At 41.8% G+C, this 22,140-nt stretch overlaps 1 protein-coding gene across 2 annotated transcripts in view; it reads left to right on the top strand.

Annotated features, from left to right (window-relative positions):
* The window catches only part of SDK1 (sidekick cell adhesion molecule 1), a 2,171,476-nt gene that overhangs the window by 2,069,166 nt on the left and 80,170 nt on the right, over window positions 1-22,140 (top strand). Inside the window, exons 36-39 of one of the 2 annotated variants that reach the window (XM_078665001.1) lie at window positions 1,509-1,624; window positions 7,582-7,768; window positions 15,344-15,481; window positions 16,256-16,384. In XM_078665001.1, coding sequence (XP_078521127.1) covers window positions 1,509-1,624; window positions 7,582-7,768; window positions 15,344-15,481; window positions 16,256-16,384 — 570 coding nt within the window. The remainder of the gene's footprint in view (window positions 1-1,508; window positions 1,625-7,581; window positions 7,769-15,343; window positions 15,482-16,255; window positions 16,385-22,140) is intronic. The other variant, XM_078665002.1, reaches the window with a different exon arrangement.

Here is a 22,140-nt window from a genome sequence, read left to right on the forward strand (position 1 = left end):
GTTGTACTGCATGCGTGGTTAAGGATTTCGTGGAAACGGCTTCGTTGTAGTGGCCGTTTCCCAAGCAAAGCAGGCAGAGGCAGCAGGATCCATCCTAGATGGGGGTGTGTCCTGTTCCCTTCAATCAATCAATCAATCAATCTGGGTTGGTGAAGCGCAGCTACTCACTTGTGAGCATGCCGGGCATGCGCACTGTGGCGGATGGTAGCACAGGAAGTGAGGGGGCGGGGCACCTGTGCCGCTGACTGCCAGATGTGGCGACTCCAGTGACACACAGGTTACCTGTGCCCTAATGGCAGTTATAACGCAATCAGCCCGCTTCCTAAGCGCACTCTAAGCTGGGCTCGAGGTGGGGTACCATGAGGGTGGACGGCGTCCCCCCACTTATTTTACCGGGAGCTCGATAACTGGAGCAAATGGAGCCACACATTCACTCTTTGGCCTCTCTGGGGCGAGATCGGAGCTCATTCAGAACGCTGCTCCCGCGCTAGCTTCTCTGATGCAATTGCATCTAAGGGGTGAGCGAGGGGATGCAAGGAGTCTGATGGTGCAAGCCACCTTTTGTGACGTCACTTCCTGTCGTGACGTCAGCGTCCCCCCTCTTCTTTTTTTAGGACTTGTGCCCTGACTCTAAGGGTCGGCAACTGTTCTAAGAGGTGGACCTGGATACATGACAGAAGGACACAATGTGGAAAAAGATGTCCAAGCACTAAAAAAAAGAATTAAAAATCAGACTCTTTCAGGGATCGAAGTGTGTGTCCCCGTTGTAAACACAATTGTCATGTCATTTAAAACAAACCAGACGATCTCTGGATAGCTCCACGTTCATTTGCTATTGTGTGCTTCTTCAGGAGATGGCTTTCATAAGCATACCTTTTATTTCCCATGAAATCCACTTTCCGTTGTTGAGTGCTCAAGCAACCCATGGCAACAGAGTGCAATGGCAATTCATAATCGGAGTGCACTGACCTCTGCGGGGCCGAGATGGGCCTCAGAATGCAGATTCTATTGACATGTTTACAATATCTGGCAGAATTGCCCATTTAGAGAACAATGCAGGTACAGCAGAAAAGGCAATTGAGCATACCCTGGAGCCTAATGACGAAGATCTGCTTTCAGCCGGGGAGCCTGGGGAGTAGGTGGGCCTATTTAACCTCACGCCAGACACAATTTATCGAGCAGGGATAAAAAGGCTTCCATTAAAGACACGGAAGCGATGCTCCTCGCTAGCTCTGGTGATGTCCCAGAAGTTCGTGTCATGCCGGCATACTCAGTAGATGTGTTTGTGAATCGTTTGTGGACTTTGCATTATAGGCATCAATTTACCTTAATGGACAACAACACGACTGCGACAAATAACTTTTCCCATTTCGCCTAGTTGCCTACTTCACTCAAATGAGGCACATTGGTAATGTTTTCTGCCATCCCCAGAAGTGCAGGCGACAACACAATCTTGCTTACCATGTTGTCAATAAGTGCTTGTGATGTTTTCCTTCTTCTTTCTCCAGCCCCAGCGATGCCCCCATTAAATATCCAGGTGAATCCGCTCTCAGCGAGCCAGCTGGAGATTACCTGGGACCCGCCTCCCCTGGACAGCCAGAACGGCAACATACAAGGTTATAAGGTACTAGTTGTCTCACTTTCCAGTTTCTTTCGTAAGTTCAGGGTTTCCAGTGAGGTATTGATACTTCAAAAATAACTCCGAAGTAGAGATCACATTTACAAGAGTGCACTACCTAAATTACACAAAAAGACGCAAAAGTCCCTACGGGAGCCACACAGGTGGTCTCAAATGCTCACAGATGCCCAGTGGTGACCTATTTTTTGCAGTAATACCAATCTCACAGTGATCAGAACCTCCAATCTTCAGAAAAATATCTCAAAGGCCTATTGTGGATATTTCAACTGTTTACTTACAGATCACAATCTCATAATAATCAAAGCATTATACAAAATTCAACATATGATAAATCACAGGCAGAGAAAAATATATATTTTTTTAAATTGGCATATATATATTTATTCAACAGTTTTACAATTTTATCTCAATAGCAAAGAATGAAAAAATGCATACAGTCATAGTACAAAGTACATGTATATAAAAAACATAAACATAAAAAACCAATATACGGCGATAGTTAAAATGTTCATGGAGAACAGGTGTCGACGCGGCGTTTCGGTTGAATTGCAAATTAAAAACCTTCTTCAGGACAGTTTCTATAAAGAAACACACAATTACTATTTCATGTATGTAATACAGTTTTCACAATATTTTAGTTTACACATACAGTCTTTATTGCTATTGCTACTATTTAGTCTCTGCTGACTTCTTTTTATTTTACTAAACACAGATTCGGCTCAGACAGTTAATCACTAAACAGATTGACTTATCACTAAATCTGACTGTTGGTAGGTCATTTTTATTGGTATTACCAAAACGGTCGGTAGGGCTCTATTCCTAAAAAACACAAGGTATAGCTCCAATACTATGTGTATGTTGATATATATACGCTCTCCCGATGAAGTATGAGCTCTCTTACCTCAATACCTGAGGCTTATAATTTCCTCAAAGGTAGGTAAATAGGACCGTTCCCTGATTTGGGCATGACGGAACTCAGACGGTATCCAAATTTCTATATTCTAGGCATATCTGGATGTTCAAGTGTCTGCAAATTAAATAAAGTCAAAGGTGCCTCTATTAATAATGTTCAACCCTCTTTCTTAATCGTTTTTCTGTCTATTTAATTAGAAAGGATAGAATACCTTCATGTGGTTTCTTTCAGGTTCACGCTATTTTAGCAGGAGCCACCGATATCGGGTTATATCTCCACTTGCGTAATGCTGAGGAGTAGACCAAGTGCATAAAATTTACCATATTGTCTGAAATATATTTGTCTCTTTAGTCTATAAATGGATAATTGAATAATACTTCCACTCACCACGTTTCACTTTATGGCAAATCGCTGTAGTCGCAGCCCTTTTAATTGGCTTTTTGTATCGACTTTATTAGTCTGGGGGTTGGCCTCCCACTGTTTCGGCGATTTCTGATGGTAAAAAGACTTCTATTCAAATTCAAATATATATGTCTCCCATGTTACTATCTACTACTGGGGGTATGTTTTTATTAATGAAACTGCCAATTAATGCAATCGTTTCGAGAGAATATTTGTATGATTTATAAATCTTCCTAATAAATATGCACGGAGATGCTTCTATTCTCCATGTATCTTTCAGCAGCCTACCCGGTTTTATAGTCTAGGGGGCAGCAGTATGGTTATATACATTTAGACTCCAAACAAACCAACCGCGCCCATTAGACCGCATCCCTATCGTTTCTCTCTTATGGTTGTTTGGACGTAGCGGTTTTACGAGGCTCTATCAATAACTATCTCTATTGCTATTTTTATAATCTCGATGGAGACTAAACTTGAATTAAATTTAATAGGGGCGCTTTCATTACGGATAATATTAGTACACCAACCACAGAGAGCCCAATTCTCAGAACTCTCCTTACCTTCTCACATAGAGTCGGCCTCCCTGCTCCTGTTAAAATGGCGTTTCTGGGGTCCTGTGTATATTAGATGTTCGTGGAAGACGCCAACTTGCGACTTTTATGTAAACATAACAGTCATTGGTTGTTAGAAGGCGCCTTGCGATAGGGCGGCTTCAGGTCACATGATGGTTATTCTATCACAATAACTTTACGCAGCTATTTAGTCAACATTGAACATTTCAATGTTGGTTCTGATAATGCGACTAGATCGTTCGTGTATTTGTGGGTCAGAATGATAAAACTCCGCTGATTACACGTTCGCGATGTGTGTCAGTGTTTTTGGTAAGACAATGTAAGCAGCACCACGGTCACGAGGATTGTTTAATGCAATAGTCTATTCTAGTTACCCAATGGTTTCTGTATAATTACTTTATAAATATCGTCATTGGTAGGCATAATATCTATGAGCCTCTTAGTCATTGACAGAAGGGGAGTGTCTGCTTCTTTGTATATTTGAATGAAACTTTATTGCACAAGTCTGCTCCAATCCTTTCATTAAGAGTAAATAAAGGAGGCTAGTTTTATTCAGGACTGTTTAAAATAGATTTTTTCACTAACGTATGTCCACAGTCAACATGGTAGTTACTCCCCTAATATTATTAAGGTGTTTAGAACATATTCCTTCATTTCTATTTGTAAAGTTGTTGAAAATATACATCCCTAGCGGTGGGGTTTATGTAGTATTTGGTTGTACATCATCATATACTATTTTTAATATTGTTACCTACACCTCTATTCTTAAGGAGGGGAACATCACATATTCTAAGTTTTATACAGTACTGAATTATATGTAATACTATACTATACGCTCCCAGTCTTCTCTGCTGTTGAGGCCCATCCGGACACTATTGAATCTTGACATATAATACTGTTTGCGTTTTTTCCTTTTTTGATTGATGTCACCTCCTCTAGCATTGATAGTTACTGTTTCTAAACAGCACCATTGCAGATCTCTAATGTCATGTTTCAACAAAAACGCGAACAGTATTATATGTCAAGATTCAATAGTGTCCGGATGGGCCACAACAGCAGAGAAGACTGGGAGCGTATAGTATAGTATTACATATAATTCAGTACTGTATAAAACTCAGAATATGTGATGTTCCCCTCCTTAAGAATAGAGGTGTAGGTAACAATATTCAAAATAGTATATGATGATGTACAACCAAATACTACATAAACCCCACCGCTAGGGATGTATATTTTCAACATCTCTACAAATAGAAATGAAGGAATATGTTCTAAACACCTTAATAATATTAGGGGAGTAAATACCATGTTGAGTATGGACATACGTTAGTGAAAAAATCTATTTTAAACAGTCCTGTATAAAACTAGCCTCCTTTATTTACTCTTAATGAAAGGATGGGAGCAGACTTGTGCAATAAAGTTTCATTCAAATATACAAAGAAGCAGACATCCCCTTCTGTCAATGACTAAGAGGCTCATAGATATTATGCCTACCAATGACCAATGATATTTATAAAGTAATTATACAGAAACCATTGGGTAACTAGAATAGACTATTGCATTAAACAATCCTCGTGACCGTGGTGCTGCTTACATTGTCTTACCAAAATCACTGACACACATCGCGAAAGTGTAATCAGCGGAGTTTTATCATTCTGACCCACAAATACACGAACGATCTAGTCGCATTATCAGAACCAACATTGAAATGTTCAATGTTGACTAAATTGCTGCGTAAAGTTATTGTGATAGAATAACCATCATGTGACCTGAAGCCGCCCTATCGCAAGGCGCCTTCTAACAACCAATGACTGTTATGTTTACATAAAAGTCGCAAGTTGGCGTCTTCCACGAACATCTAATATACACAGAACCCCCGAAACGCCGTTTTAACAGGAGCAGGGAGGCCGACTCTATGTGAGAAGGTAAGGAGAGTTCTGAGAATTGGGCTCTCTGCGGTTGGTGTACTAATATTATCCGTAACGAAAGCGCCCCTATTAAATTTAATTCAAGTTTAGTCTCCATCGAGATTATAAAAATAGCAATAGAGATAGTTATGGATAGAGCCTCGTAAAACCGCTACGTCCAAACAACCATAAGAGAGAAACGATAGGGATGCGGTCTAATGGGCGCGGTTGGTTTGTTTGGAGTCTAAATGTATATAACCATACTGCTGGCGCCTAGACTATAAAACCGGGTAGGCTGCTGAAAGATACATGGAGAATAGAAGCACCTCCGTGCATATTTATTAGGAACATTTATAAATCATACAAATATTCTCTCGAAACTATTGCATTAATTGGTAGTTTCATTAATAAAAACATACCCCCAGTAGTAGATAGTAACATGGGAGACATATATATTTGAATTTGAATAGAAGTCTTTTTACCATCAGAAATCGCCGAAACAGTGGGAGGCCAACCCCCAGACTAGTAAAGTCGATACAAAAAGCCAATTGAAAGGGCTGCGACTACAGCGATTTGCCATAAAGTGAAACGTGGTGAGTGGAAGTATTATTCAATTATTCATTTATAGACTAAAGAGGACAAATATATTTCAGACAATATGGTACATTTTATGCACTTGGTCTACTCCTCAGCAATACGCAAGTGGAGATATAACCCGATATCGGTGGCTCCTGCTAAAATAGCGTGAACCTGAAAGAAACCACATGAAGGTATTCTATCCTTTCTAAATAAATAGACAGAAAAACGATTAAGAAAGAGGGTTGAACATTATTAATAGAGGCACCTTTGACTTTATTTAATTTGCAGACACTTGAACATCCAGATATGCCTAGAATATAGAAATTTGGATATCGTCTGAGTTCCGTCATGCCCAAATCAGGGAACGGTCCTATTTACCTACCTTTGAGGAAATGATAAGCCTCAGGTATTGAGGTAAGAGAGCTCATACTTCATCGGGAGAGCGTATATATATCAACATACACATAGTATAGGAGCTATAACTTGTATTTTTTAGGAATAGAGCCCTACCGACCTTTTTGGTAATACCAATAAAAATGACCTACCAACAGTCAGATTTAGTGATAAGTCAATCTGTTTAGTGATCAACTGTCTGAGCCGAATCTGTGTTTAGTAAAATAAAAAGAAGTCAGCAGAGACTAAATAGTAGCAATAGCAATAAAGATTGTATGTGTAAACTAAAATATTGTGAAAACTGTATTACATACATGAAATAGTAATTGTTTATTTCTTTATGGAAACTGTCCTGAAGAAGGTTTTTAATTTGCATTTCAACCGAAACGCCGTGTCGACACCTGTTCTCCATGAACATTTTAACTATTGCCGTATATTGGTTCTTTATGTTTATGTTTTTTATATAACATATACTCTGTACTATGACTGTATGCATTTTTTCATTCTTTGCTATTGAGATAAAATTGTAAAACTGTTGAATAAATATATATATGCCAATTTTTAAAAAAAAATCTTTTTCTCTGCCTGTGATTTATCATATGTTGAATTTTGTGTAATGCTTTGATTGATATGAGATTGTGAGCTGTAAGTACACAGTTGAAATATCCACAATAGGCCTTTGAGATATTTTTCTGAAGATTGGAGGTTCTGATCACTGAGAGATTGGTATTACTGCAAAAAATAGGTCACCAGTGGGCATCTGTGAGCATTTGAGACCACCTTTGTGGCTCCCGTAGGGACTTTTGCGTCTTTTTGAATACTTTCCCCTGGTCCCAGACCTTAAACAGAAGGGGGCCTCCTTTACATTTATTTACTACCTAAATTACATGCACACAGTTATGTTTTTTATTACTGCTTTTGTTTTTGTTTTTTTAAATTTACAAAGGTAAAAAGCACTCTACAAAAGCAGTTGTTTTTTGTTGTTGTTTTTTTTGTTGGTTTTTATGAACTCTTGCTTCATCCAAGATACCACCATTTCAAATGGAATAGTTGAGCTCAACGGATAGCATGCAAGAACAACCACACAGCTGTGTTTGAACCACGCTTAAGGCAGATATACTCGTTTTGCACTCTGTATTCCACAAAAGGATTTGATGTCAACTTCTCTGTTTCCAACAGATTTATCATTGGGAAACTGTCAATCAAAATGAGACCGAGAAAATGAAAGTCCTGTTCCTACCAGAAACAACCGTCCGGCTGAAAAACTTGACGAGCTACACCAAATACTCAGTCAGTGTGTCTGCTTTTAATGCCGCTGGCGACGGACCCCGAAGTGATGTCAGGCTGGGGAGAACACATCAGGCAGGTATGGACCAAGTCTATTTTGAATATGGGCAAGATAGTGCAAAATGATCCAGCATTACACATCCTGACTTTTCATTTGTGTCATTATGATATGTAGCCCGCCTCCACCTATCTATAAACACGGAGTGGGTACCTTCTTGCATGAGTGTTAGCGTGCAGTTCAGCAATGTTAAAGCTAGACTGCATTTCACTTCATTTTTTTTTTTTAAAGTCATTCATGACAACAAAATATTAAGAACAGGACTTTTGTCTCCAGATTGGGTCTGAGGACTGCAGTTGATTCTGTAAATATATACCTTTCAAATCCCCCATCCTCACTTTCCATACAAAAAGAAAATTGGATAGGTGTATAAAAACGAAGGGTAGGTTAAACCCCAGATTGTAAAGTCAGCACAAACCTAGCTCCAGGGTAAAAGAGTAATGAAGGTGTGGGGGCACTGGCGGAGCACTGGAAGACCATACAAATCTCTTACATCAGGTGTTGCTTTGCATATTATACATATTGTTTGCTTTACATTTAACATGCTTATATTTTTTAGGCACGGGGAAGTGTGATTTGCCCTGAATCATGCATTTTTTTGTCCAGTACCAAATCTAAGATGTGTCCTTGCCCCAGGTTTGAAAGTCCACATTCTCCAGTATTGGATCTTTCCTTGATTCACATACTTGAATCATTCCCTTTATCGAGCTGGGAGTCTCCCGGCAATTTTTAAAGTAAGCAGTACAATACTAGATTAATCTTTGAAAGCTTAAAATTGCCACTTTATTAACCAGTACACATCATTTAAAAGAAACCAAGCTTCAACCAATCAGGAGACAGATGAGCCAGCATCACTTCCCTCAAGCACCACCATATTTCCTTATTTTTTAACCCAATCTTCTGAAGAGTGTTTCCCTCAGCTCTGCTCGGTTTTTATCTCAGAAAGAGATTTTTTTTCCTTCATTTTGATGTCATTTTGATCCGTGTTATCAGCATTAACCTGCCTATTCTTCTGTTGACTTGTTCTCTCTTGTCTCGATACCACAGTGTGATGGGAATTGGGAAGGGTTGTTTCAGGGGCAAGTCAGTTAATATTGATGGCTGTTAACTCTTTTGTCATCAGAAGACTTTAGAATGGAAGGAGGCCTCTTGCCTTCTGTAAGTGCAGATCCAGCAGTGTGGGTGTGTATTTGTCCTCCGAGAGAACCTACTAATGAGGGCACGAGCTAGGAGAAAGTCTGAGAACGCTAAGATCGATACTAGCCATACAGTCTTACACATGTCGTAAACATTATGTCTTGTTTGGGCTGCTTTCTTGGTTCCCCTGACAATGTCTCATTGTGGGAGTGTTTTAGATAAGTTACATAGGCAATGGCTCAAGTCACCATTGCATGATAGCGTAAGGGCACTGCCATGCTGTTGCATGTTGATTTCACAGTCATACGCGGGTTAGATTTGGATGGTTCTGTGACATATAATCAGGATTACACTGCCGAAATTAGGGCAGGTTTCTACTGCTATGGCTCCATGTCATCTTGTCAAAGTTTCTGTGTTAAAACTGTTCTAAAGTGATGCGTAAGTTTCAAGCAAACTGTTTTGTCACGTTTAAAGTCACTGTTTAAATATATATGTTTGCTTGGGTTTTAAGAGTTGTGTTCCTTTATATGAAAGTATTAGGATGGAGCAAAGCCACCTATCCCATAACACCTGTTGTCCCGCCCCTTCCAATCTGCATTCCTTCTCTTGAATATGTATCCGAGTGTGAAAAAAAGCTTGGTTTGAAGCCCTTAAAAAATGCACAGTTCTGTTTCTTTAATGGGAAAATTATTTGTGAGCGTACTTTAGGGGCATTTTATAATTACTGCTGGAGGGTGGCTCTTGTTTAATCCATTTTATCTGTAATTTTGATTTTCATTGTTTCGTTTTCAGAAATGCCTCGGCTATACACGACCTTCTAATAAAACTAGCATTTTATGATTTATTTTCATTTTTAACCGACTGGGAAGTGTATAAAATAAAGGCTCAGCCCCTTTACATGTCAAAAATGTCCCTTTGGTATGGATTGTTTTCCTTTAAAAAAGGCTCCAGCCCCATCACATATTACCAAAGGGTCTTGATGCATGCAATGACTGCTCTTCCACATTGAATGAACAGACAGGCCCTCCTGTGTACACCAGGCTTCCATGAAGGTATAATAGACTCGTGTGGTGCTCTGGCCTGAGCAGCGTAGCAAGTATTGACCCCTTCGGGGCTGATGACGAGCTCAGCTCGTCATGGGCGTAACCTGCGCTACGCGGATGACGAGCTGAGCTCGTCACGTAACGCAGGTTTTTTTAAATCGCAGCGCGCAGCGGGAGAACCGCTAGCGCGCATGCGGTTAAGAAAAACGTGTGTGTGGAAAGTGGTGGAACAGCACAACCAAACAATGGGATTCAATACCTGTCGGCATCCAGAGAGAAACAGGCAATTCGCCTTTCTTTCTGCGCTATCAAAACCTTGCTGTCGCTATATGCTTTACATGTTCCAAGGAGCATTCTGGGTTCCCTAACATATTAGAAGTCTATCCTGCACTACTGTGAGACTACATAAGTATGTGCCATCTAATACCATATTTTCACCCGCTGGACATCTGAACCATATCAAACATGTGCCCTGATTCCCTAACCCTTTTTCAACATGGCTGAAGCAACCATAAGCTGAGAGGAGATACAGTCATGGACGTCATTTAGGGGTGCCAGAGTCACTGCTGCGACCGCTAGCATGCCCCTTGAGACCCCTGGCACTGCCTTTGCGACCCCTGTCGTCAGCAGTGGTAAAACCAGTTCCAGGAACAGAAGCAGCTCATCCTTATGGACGTCTGGGGGCGTCACTCTACTTGTGTTTGTCAATTTATATTATACTAATAGTGAATAATATTCAATTATTCGGTATTAGTTGAATCAAAAATGGAGTACAAATAGCTGGGATCTGACTTTCCCTGGCAGCTGAAGTAAGTAAAAACAAGCATTGGTAATGCCCCGGTTTTGCTCGTGATTAATAGAAAACGCTACACAATGTCTCTAATTAGCAAGAACACACAAGCGGTGATCGCTTTACACTACAACAAAGCGTCGATCCATTCAGAAGGCAATAATGCAATTAACTAATGGACAGCCCAGTATGCTTTCAGGAACAGTGAGAAATTGCTTGTAAAGTAGGGGGCTCTGAGAACCAACTCCCTCCCTCTGTAATGAGACCTAAAAAAAGATTTTATCTGCAAAACAAAGTCTTGCTGGCACATAATGCCCACACACATATTGTGCAATCCTAGACGTCAGGATGGATATGGAAACATATTGGATGCTTGAGAAGTGTTCACAATTTAACAGGCTTCAACTATCTGTCCTGTATTTAAAACCATCTAACTTTTATGCCTCTACAAGGACAGGCCGATTGTGTGTTCATTGCAGATGAGCAGGAAGTGTTTTTTGGATCTGGGGAACATGCGGACATTTCTACCAAAGATACCTTCTGTACACCGAATATTCCAGGCAAATACAACCAGGCAGCCTGCTTAAAGAAAGGTTAACTCTACCCTTAAATAACAGGGAACAAATGAATAAAAGACCTTCAAGTGGTCTGCTTAACAAAAGCCTGAAGCTCAGGGTTCGCGACTCTCATACACCGCATACAATGGCAAGCAGAGAATAATTATGGAACAGGACTCATAACTCTACGTGACTAATACGTAACTGAGAAGCCTCTGCAACAAAACCTGCTATTGTGCCTTCCTTTCACCCCTGTACCTCCACACGGAAGGATTAAACACCGCAGTCCACTTAAATAATTGATATTTTCATGATCCCTAACAATGCACGGGTACATCGCAATAAACGTATGACGTTTCCTGACCCAGTCTCTACTCCACGCCCCATCGGCTTATTCATTCATTCATACAGACAGCATGTTGAGAAGAATAGCTGGTCCCGACGTTTGGCACAATTGTAATGCCAGCAGAAGGAAAAGTAGTGCTAAACTACAAAAGGCATCTTACGTGTAGCGAATGTGAAAGTCACTGAACGCGCAAGATGAAAATTAAACTTTGAGGCTTTCTGGAGGGTGGTGCTCTGGGCTGAAAACGAGGCCTGGAGCACGGTGTTCCAAGCCTCCTGTAATAATAAATACTGAAAATAAAAACTGAGCTGCAGAGAAAACACTAAAACAGAGTATCAGATGAGTGCAGACGCGGAAAACTGTTGTTTCCTCAACATCGTCCTAGTTAGTTTATTAGTCTGCTTCATTTGAATATTTGCCGAGGTTGGAGTGCCTTGGTACCTGTAGTGAAAGTGAAAGCCATGGTTGTGCCACTAAACGTGCAAAATGAAAACTAAACTTGTAAGTTTTGTGGATGATTTGTGGAGCACGGGTGTCAGGGCTGAAACCGAGGCTTGGATTACAATGCGTTCCAAGCCACGTGTAATAATAAATGAAAGGAACAAGAAACTGAGCCGACATGTGTGCTTAAAATCCGTGCAAACAGGTGGAGAATGATTATGTTGTTGCTCTGTGCAGGGGAGATTAGGTAAACAAGCACAGTGCAAGCGCTGTGCAGGGAAAACATAAAAAAGTGCTCCAAAAGCAGATTGAATCAGTAGTTCGGTAGTGGGAAACTGACAAGAGAAGCACAGGAGAGGAAAAACACCAAGAAACAGTGTGCTACAGCCAATAGAAACTGAGGAAAAGTAAGTAACGCACATAGGAATCAATGAAACACCATGAAAGCAAGGGGGCGGAATCTGAGCCCCTTTTAAGATACGCTTAACACAAAAGATTTCCCATGCACAGGGCAGGCTATGGGCAGAAAAACCTAAAAATGATTTTAAATGTATGTATGTTGTGTGCATGTGTGCAGTTTTGAGTGTTTTTATGTAAGAGAAAGTGTATGTGTAGGCAGTGTGTGTGAATGTTTGTTTATGTGTAAGCATGTGTAGTGTGTGTGAGTGAAAGTGAAGGTCAAGTGAAGTCACTTCCACTACCCCTGGAATTTTGATGAATTGACGTCCATGGACACAGTCAAACCCATGCCTAAGAGAATGATGACATTTAGATTGCCGAGAGTTGTTGCTATGAATGGCATCACTGGTGGCTAAGGAGCTGCAGAACAGACAGCTAATGGAGCCCTTACTTACTTGTCAAATAATGCATACGTTAAATCGGACTTCTGCACGTGCCTGCCGCTGTCTAACACTATTTTAGCACCGCCCTCCCGTTTAAGAAATTCCACCGCTATAAGGGGCTGAGGCAGCTTTTCATTGCTATTTTCACATGGTACTTGACTGGTTTCACCAGCTGTGACTGCTACCAGGCCCCGTCCAACATTCTCCAGTATCGAATGTAGAGGAACCTTGACCAAAGTTACACCATGACATGTATTGTACCCAGGATGAAATCTGCCTTGTCTGTTTTTATGCTGGATCGTTGACTGCTACCTAGTTCTTCAACATAATATCAGCAGTGAGCTACCTCGCCCAACCATTCTTGATGGGCCTAAGCACAAAGGAATCCCTGCATTTGGTATTTCTTTTTTTGTAAACAGTGCCACTGGAGTTGCATCTTTGGCCACGGCTTATATACCTTAGTGTGGATTTCCTACCCTTGGTCCGGATCTATGATCTCCTGCACGATTTGGATATTTAAACAAAAAATATATCAAATTTAAGCAGAAATTCTGCACATGGGTAAACATCCTTTACAACGCAACTTTTACCACGCAGTGCCTTTACGACGCAACTTTTACAACGCAAACCATTACAACGCATTGCGCGGGGGGCGCTCTAGGATAGGGAATAGGTTTAATGTACTATCCAACACCTTCCCTACTATCCACGGGGACTGGAGTTGGAATAGTAAATTAAACTATTCACTATCCAGCACCTAAAAGCACTATGCGTTGTAATGGTATGCGTTGTAAAACTTGCGATGTAAAGGTAGGCGTTGTAAAAGTATGCGTTGTAACGTCATACATCCCTGCACATGATGTGCACTGCTGGGGCTAACTCTATATATACTCTCTACTCCCGTTCTTGTCTAATTGATAGGTGTATCCATTTCATCTGATAATTCTGGCCAACCAGCCTACAATAGGAATTAGCTTGTAGAAGTGTCAAAAATATTGCTTAGTAGGAACCCCCATGTCATCCACAAACAATCCCACACAGCGTGTATAGCAAGCAGTCTGTTGATGCTGTGGAGTACAAAACTTGTGCACCTGTCGGTGCTATGCTCAAGCCAGTTAAACATCACTTCCCATTTTCAGAATGTTTGAGATCTGCATTTTTTTCACCCTATATTCCTACTTTCATATCGCCCATGACCATCCAAGCATATCTTGCAATGTAACCCCACACCAGACACATTCTTCCATACCTCCATACGCACGTCCGTTACAGAGAGGCACATTTAACTCAACTGTCCCCTTTATGCTCACTTAATCCAACCAAAGGAGGGTTTAACTGTGAACTGCGAGGGTAAAACTATGAAAATATGTATGTCTTAGACTCTTCTTGACATCTTAAGTTGGAAGAGCTGCATGCAACAAGCTACATCAGAGCATTTTGCACAGCTGAACGCTAAAGTGGTCATATTCTACCCACACCCTTTACCAATCATGCATCTAAGCGCTAGCTTGAACCCGTTCCCAGACAAAGCTCACATACCCATCTTCTAGCTAATCACACAGTGAATGTGTGTCAAATCTGGAGGTCTTAATTCACTGGGACTTTAATTTAAGAGTGTGCCAACAGCAAGATAAAGCCACCTTGCCATTCTGTGTTGCACTATGAGTTTACGCGAGGCTCTTTGGCTCTAGGTAAACATGTTACACACCCCCTGAGCAAACTAACATATACAGAAGTGACCATATAGGGGTGCCCTTGAGCGCTTGAAAAACCTTACCGTGTCCTAGTTGTTAGTATTTGACACTTTCCAATCTCAGCCGGGTGACCTGGCACAGTGGTGTGCCAGGACCATGTAAATATGGCTGCTCTAGTAGTATGCAGAGCTCCATCTGTTCTGTTCGTAACAAAAAATTATTATTGTGGTTTCAATTATTTTTTTCTAAAATCCACTTACTGTGTGACCTCCCCTTTATAACCTGTGAACACTTTGGTCGGGTTGCACCAAATGTGGCATACTGTAATGTAAGCTGAAATCTGAATGTAATTTCCCCCAATTTAGGAGCAAAGATCCCGGGTATTATAAAAGTGAAAAATAGTGTATAAGTAAGGCATATGTTTTTTTCTTCATGTTTTATCCTCAGGTGACCTGAACAATTTGGTTTTTCAGAAAAACAAATGGAATCACTCCCTCTTGAATACTTGCTTAGGATGTCATGAACTGTGGAGTATCATCGCGTCGTTTAAAAAATCTCCCCCAAAAAACATTGCAGCTAATTTTTTAATTCGTCATGTGCAGATTGGTATTGCAATTCGTCTTCTACAAGAAATATTGTGTGTGGCATTTTTATTCTAATAAACTTTAAAGAATGCGCTTCAATGCACTTAATGTGTTTCTCAGGCCAAATTGACCACATTGTTTGCAATGTCGCTGTCCTTTCAGTACCAGGCACCCCCAGCTTCCTGGCATTTTCGGAGGTCACAACCACAACGCTGAATGTCTCCTGGGGAGAACCAGCAGCAGCGAATGGAATCCTGCAGGGCTATCGAGTGGTGTACGAGCCGCTGGCACCAGTCCAAGGTAAGAGGCCACAGAACTGTTGTTTTCAGAATATGCCAAGTTGTGTTACTTTTGCTTCCAGACACCGGTATGGTGTGTTTTCTAAAGGCAATGCTTGTTTTTTATTTAAGAGTGTAGGCCTGGGCCTCAGGCCAAGGAATCGCCTCTCTTACTGGAAAAAACCATAATGCAAGGCGCTGGATGCCCTTTTATCTATTCTTCAATATATGCCAAGCAAAAATAAGACAAAGACCAGTTGTCCAAACATCTGTGAGAACCATTATAAAGTCATTGGATGGTTGGAGGAGATTTCATGACAGAAAAATGCTGCATGTAGTGGACTTTCCGATGTTCCTTTTTACCTCATATTTTTACGATGAATTCTGTCCTCACATTTGCCCAGTCATACATTTATTTCAAATAGCCCTTGATGTGGATGAACTCTGAGTCAGCGAAACGTTGATGTCATCATTGGCAAAATTGATTTGTAGAACTGGGTTAAGATTGCCACAACCTCTCTTATAACAGTTTTGGGGGGGGGCACGTCACTCTATCAGGGCGCTTGACGTAGGAAGCAGTTTTTGAATTAGACATGGCAGTCACCTACAAAACTACCTATTGTGTTGGAATGCCACAGCTTCAGAAGGCCAAGGCAGAAGTTGTTGAGTCACTTAAGGCGGGAAATGCTTTTCTGATCTGGGGTCATGAATGGGATTGGTAAAATTGTCTTCCTTTATACCCAGCAGAACACCATGTACATTTCCACAAATTACAATTTTAAACTTTAAATTTCAGACATAAAGGTTGGGAGTCTCAACACTTTAAACTCAAGCAGTGCATCACTGGTCAGCAGGACCCAGTGGAAAAGGGCAGAAACACATTTAAAAAAGAAAGCCATTAGAAAGAGTGACAGTGAAAATGACGGTAAGACATTCAAAGTAATTTGTGGGAGAAGCAAAACATTTTCCAGTGTTCCTGTAGGCACCACCCAGGGTACTTGAAGCCTATCAGCAATAGATGTTAGCTGTAGCTTTGTATATGTACATTTTCATTGAAAGGGAAACAAACTAACGGCCAAATACAAAACCAGAAGCGCACATCTGCGAGGAGCTTAGTTTGCTACTCGCGGATGCGCAAGTTCTTTTCTTGTCCTGCTCCTTTTTATATTCACAGAGGAGAGCTGTTTGTAGGAGGAAGACCGAAGTAGAAGCACATGCTCTGAACTGCCTTTCCTAGCCTAGTTGTTTATGGCTAGTTATGGTATGTTATGTTATATGTGTTTGTATAGCGCTCGGATGCCCCAGCGAAGGGGCGTCCCGGCGCTTTCTGTATGAGACATTGGACGGGGGATGGGGTCAGAGGGAGAGGAAAAGGGAGAATACTGTTTAACAGAAAAGGAGTGTTTTGATTGCTTTTCTAAAGGATAGCAAATCCTGCATCCCTCGAATTTGGTCTGGGAGGTCATTCCAGAGTTTGGCGGCCAGATATCTGAAAGACCGGCCACCCATCCTGGCTAGTTTGATGCGAGGTACGGCTGCTAAATTCTGCCCCTCTGATCGTAGAGTACGCCGGGGGACGTAGACTGACAGGAGTGGGCAGAGCATGGGGGGAGATGCAGTTTTTAGGATTTTAAACGCTAAGCATAGCGTTTTAAAGTGAATCCTTTTCTTTATTGATAGCCAGTGGAGTTTTGTAAGGACGCTAGCCACAGACGTATGGCGGGGGAGTCCTACCAGAGCCCTGGCGGCGGCATTCTGGACTCGCTGGAGTCTGGTTTTTTCTGCCACGTTAGCTCCTAGCAGGAGGGAGCTGGCGTAGTCCAGCCTTGAGAGAATGGCTGCCTGGACTATCATCTGACGGGTTTGATGGTCGAAAAATCGTAGGATAGGCCTAAGATTACGTAGAAGGCCGAAGCAGGTGGCCGCCACTTTTTTGGTATGGTGGGTATAGCTTAGGGCAGAGTCTACCCAGACTCCTAGGTTTTTGACACAGTCCTTTGGGTCAGGTGGTTGGCCGAGGGTGTCTGGCCACCAGTTGTTACCCCAAGTGTCTGTCTTTTGTCCCACCAGCAGCACCTCCGTTTTTCCGGCGTTGAGCTGGAGGTAGTTCGCTGTCATCCAATCTGTGATATAGACGAGTGTTTGTTGGAATTTTTGGGCGCCGTGGCCACTCTCGTCGTTTAATGCCACCACTAGCTGTGTGTCGTCAGCGTAGGACACGAGAGACATTCCGTGCCTCCTGGCTACCTCTGCAAGGGGTTGGATGTACACATTGAACAGGGTGGGGCTAAGAGCTGACCCCTGGGGCACGCCCTGCTCAATGGGGCATTCTTTGGAGAGATTGGGGGGGTGGAGACTCGGAATGATCTGCCTGATAGAAAGTCTCTGAACCAGCCAAGGGCATTTCCTGATATCCTGACCTCCTTTAGCCTGAACAGCAGAACCTCGTGTGACACCGTATCGAAGGCAGCACTGAGATCAAGTAAAATCAGTGCTGCCGTTCCGCCAGAGTCTTGAATGGTACGGAGGTGTTCTGTCACACTTAGTAGGGCTGTCTCGGTGCTGTGTCCTGCCCGGAATCCATGTTGTGACCTGTCCAAGATGGAATTCGATGACAGGTATTTGGTCAGGATGGTGTTTACATGGGCTTCTGCTACCTTGGCTGGCCATGGGAGGAGTGATATCGGTCTGAAATTTTCGGGTAAATTAGGGTCCAATGTGGGCTTTTTGATAATAGGCGATACCCAGGCTTGTTTCCATTTGGTGGGGATTCTGGCTGTAGAGAAGGACAAGTTTATAACGTCTCTCAGGGGGCCTAGGACTGTTAGTGAAGTGAAGCAGCGGGTGCACCTATTATGGGTCACATGGGTGAAGAGGCAATGCGCCTAGGGCACTTGGCCATACACATGTGAGCCATGTAGGTCAAAATCCTGCAGTACAGTGTAATGGAAAGTGTCACATTCCCAGCCCCCTTTGGGGTTGAAATGTAATTCTGTAACCTTGTGCTCGTGGTTTGCACAGCATTGGTGTACAGATGCGTTGCAATCCATAGTGGCCTGCACCAGGTCACGACTCCTGTAGAGAAAGTTGACCGGGTGCACATCTTTTTGATAACTACTGTGAGTGTGGAGTACACAGAGATCTGTGTTAAGCAGGCCTCGAGCCTACTGCATGTATACCAGGTAATTAGTGCACAAGGGAGCGATTTCGTAAACCTGCACATTATTTTTGCGGATTTACATATGAATAAAAGGTGATTTTTTCCTGACTGATTCTAGCTCAGTTTGGGCCAAATTTAATTAGTCATCTCCCTTGTTGCCTGGATGTGAACGAACAAAGTAAGATAGTACAGGCTACCCCTTATGAATCCCATGCAAATCTCTCTAAACCCAACAGCATGAATTCCCATTTTCATGTGGATCTGCTTACATTTACTTGGATTCACCAACATTATGGCCTTGGTAAGGCTATACTCCCAAGTCATTCAGCAGCAATCATTCATAGAAATTAAAAAAACAGGAAGCATAGTTGATCATATATTGAGATATCATTTTGTGGGCCACGCAAACTAAGGAGCCTAAACTGACTAAACAGTGACCAGAGATGTTGATGCTGTGTCCACTATTGGGACCAATTCAGAGGTTTTCCAACAGCTCTGATAGTTAGTGTGGGGGGATGCTCTTCCATCAAAGCACCAGAACGAGTACCGGTCTGTTGTCTTGGTTTTCCTTTTAGCTCCCTGTGTTGCAGAGCACTATCATTTTTGTACTTCATTCTCCTCTTTCAGAGTCCTTCTTGAGCTTACGGGGCAAAAAGGCCATTGCCCATCAGTCCTACGTAGCTTTTATAGTCCTTGATACCACTCCGTCCTGCTCCCGACCCACTTCCTGGTGCAACCTATTGATCAAGGTTATTATCTGTTGTGCTACACCATTGATGTTGCTGCTGCCAAGTATGATGCTCTTCCTACAGTCAGTGGAAGGGATGTGGCTGAGTGTGTCTTATTCCCGCCTCCAAGGGTGCCTTCTTTCATCGGGGGTGCCAACATCCAACTCTGCCAGCTGTGACCTATATGGGGACCTCCATCATTGTAAATCTTTGTTCCCCACCAGCCACCATGATCTCAGCTCTGTGGCCAGGTGTCTTACATCGCAAGTTGTGGTAAAGTCTACCTACAAATGCAGCTGGACTCCCTTAACCAGCAGTTGTCCCACCATCAGCTCCCCTGGCTCAGCTGAGGTTGGATAAGTATGCCTGTCTGGGCATCAAAACCAGGGTAGAATTTCTTTTTTATACCTTTATTATTCTTTTTTTAATTCAAGTCTACTATTTCCAGCATGGATCGATAATAATGAACACACCTTACTTAACTTGGGTTTTAATGATTCCCATTTCATAAGACTTTGTACCCTTCGGGTCCCAAAAGGTCATGCATGCCAAGTTCAGATCATGCCTGGATTTGTATTACACTTAGCTTGTATTGTCTGGCTTGGAAGCCAGAAGGGTCCACCAAAACGTGAGCTTGGTATCAAGCAAACTCCTGAAGTTTGTCCTCAGTTCATATTTCAGTCGAGATCTTTTTTAGCCTATTAACTATCCAAAAATGCCGAATGGGCTGCACCGTATTCAAATCGGAAAGCACCTCTCATAAAACATAAAATCACTGATGCGCAGCTGTCAGGGTTCTGGTTTCATAAGACTTTGGAATATTTGGAAATAAAGTTGCTATTTCAGTCCGTCTCATGAATGCAAAAACATGCACAAAGATATATTTTACAATACATACAACCAACACTCGTGTCTACTAATTATAATGGTCATATAGTTAGATTTAAGATACATTTCTCGTCACTTGCCCTGTATATAGTTCAGCCAATATCTGCTGAGTTGTGTCATATTTGATTGGTATGTGCTCTGTGTGATTCGCCCTCTTCTTTCACAGCATGTCTTATGATTGGCAGCTGATAGCAACAGCTTGAAAACAAACCACCCAGTGAACGGCGCCATGCTGCTTAGTTTGCATTCTGAAAAATGTCATTTTTGAACGTCGCCCAACTTGAGGGATAAATATGTGCTTGTCTTTTGCTTAACACTAAGTTCAAATTAATTTCAGCTTTTTTTTCTGAATAGGACGTTTATATTTTCTTGTGTTTCTTTTATGTGGTGTTACAGATTGGAAGAGACCAGGGAAACAAGGAAGTATTGTTGATGTTCTCAATAGATATAACAGTTTCCTCCCACTAACTGCATGCGAGTCGACTAAACACGTCATAATCGCTTGCTGTGTTCGTCGTTGCTGTCCTGGCTAGAGCTGGGCCTGGGATCACATATATTTTCAGGTCTTGATATAGAATGTTCATAGCTATTGTTTAGTTATTTCATCTTTCTAAACCTGATGCTCCACAGTGGAGTGATGTACGTAAAATAATGATTTAAAAATACAAAGTTATATAGTAAGCAAAATAAATAAAAATATATATCTAGAAAAACTTCAGAGAGCGATGTAAACGAAAAACAATAGATGACAGAGACTGTTGTCATTATTTAACCCCTTGCGTGCTGCCGTTGGCCAACGGACGACGGGAGAACTACCTCCCTAGTGCTGCCGTCGGCCAACGGCCTACGGAGCCCCGCTCACCCTTTAGAAAGCCCGTACCGTGGCTTAAGGCGTTAATATTGCACTACATTGGACGCTCAATCAGAATGAAGGTAATTCTAAAATTAGAAACATATGTAAAGAAGCGACAAGGCCTTCTATCTCCGAGTCTCAGACATTGATTGTTTAACTTTCTAAGGGCCATATGTATCAAGCCTTTTTCCTGTTTGCAAACGGGCAGATTCTCAGAATCGGCCCGTTTGTGAATTGGAAAAAGCCTTTTGGGATGTATCGTCCCAAAAGGCCATTGCAAAATAGAGACTTGCAAAATTTGAGATTTCTTAAATGCAATTCTGGAAGCACCCAAAATTTGCGATTTTGCCTTAAGGAATTGCAAATTACCACCAACTTCAAGTTGGTGGTAATTTGCGATTTTCTTTAAAAAAGCACTTTTTAGATTTTTTAAAAAGTGCCATATGTCGCAGATACATGCCTTTAGGGAATTTATGTGGCAAAATGTGCACACATGCATATTTCAGGGGTGCAACAGGGTGTCCTTTTGGCACCCTTGCAACCTTGAAATTGCATTCTCATTTTGCAATTCTCTAATTGGTAATCGCAAATGAAGAATGTCTTCCCATTCATTCCTATGGGACTCCTAACCCATAGGAATAAATGAGAAGGTATTCCTTAATTGCCAGTCACAATTTGCGTTTCACAAATAAAGAATATGTAGGATTCACAATTTTTGTAGCAAATCCTACATACATAGACTTTTTCGATTCTCTAATTGCGATTTGCAAAAAATCGCAATTTGAGAATCGCAAAACTCTTTTTTGATACATATGGCCCTAAGTTTCATTGTGGTTTGTCCCTATTTTGCAGTTTGAGTTACACCTGCATGCTGACATATAAAGATACCTGTCAATAAAATGATTAGCAATAGTTGTCAGGGCAGTGATGCAGTGTTTACATGGCACTGCTCCTCGCCTTCACGGTTGGTTGGAGCCCGTTTCTTATCAGTCACTTGCATCGAGCCCCGGGGAGAACTCGGGCAGGCGTGTGTTTCCACTGCCAGGATGTAC

The sequence above is a fragment of the Lissotriton helveticus genome, chromosome 10, assembly GCF_964261635.1.
Source record: "Lissotriton helveticus chromosome 10, aLisHel1.1, whole genome shotgun sequence".
In the NCBI taxonomy this organism is placed as follows: Eukaryota; Metazoa; Chordata; class Amphibia; order Caudata; family Salamandridae; genus Lissotriton; species Lissotriton helveticus.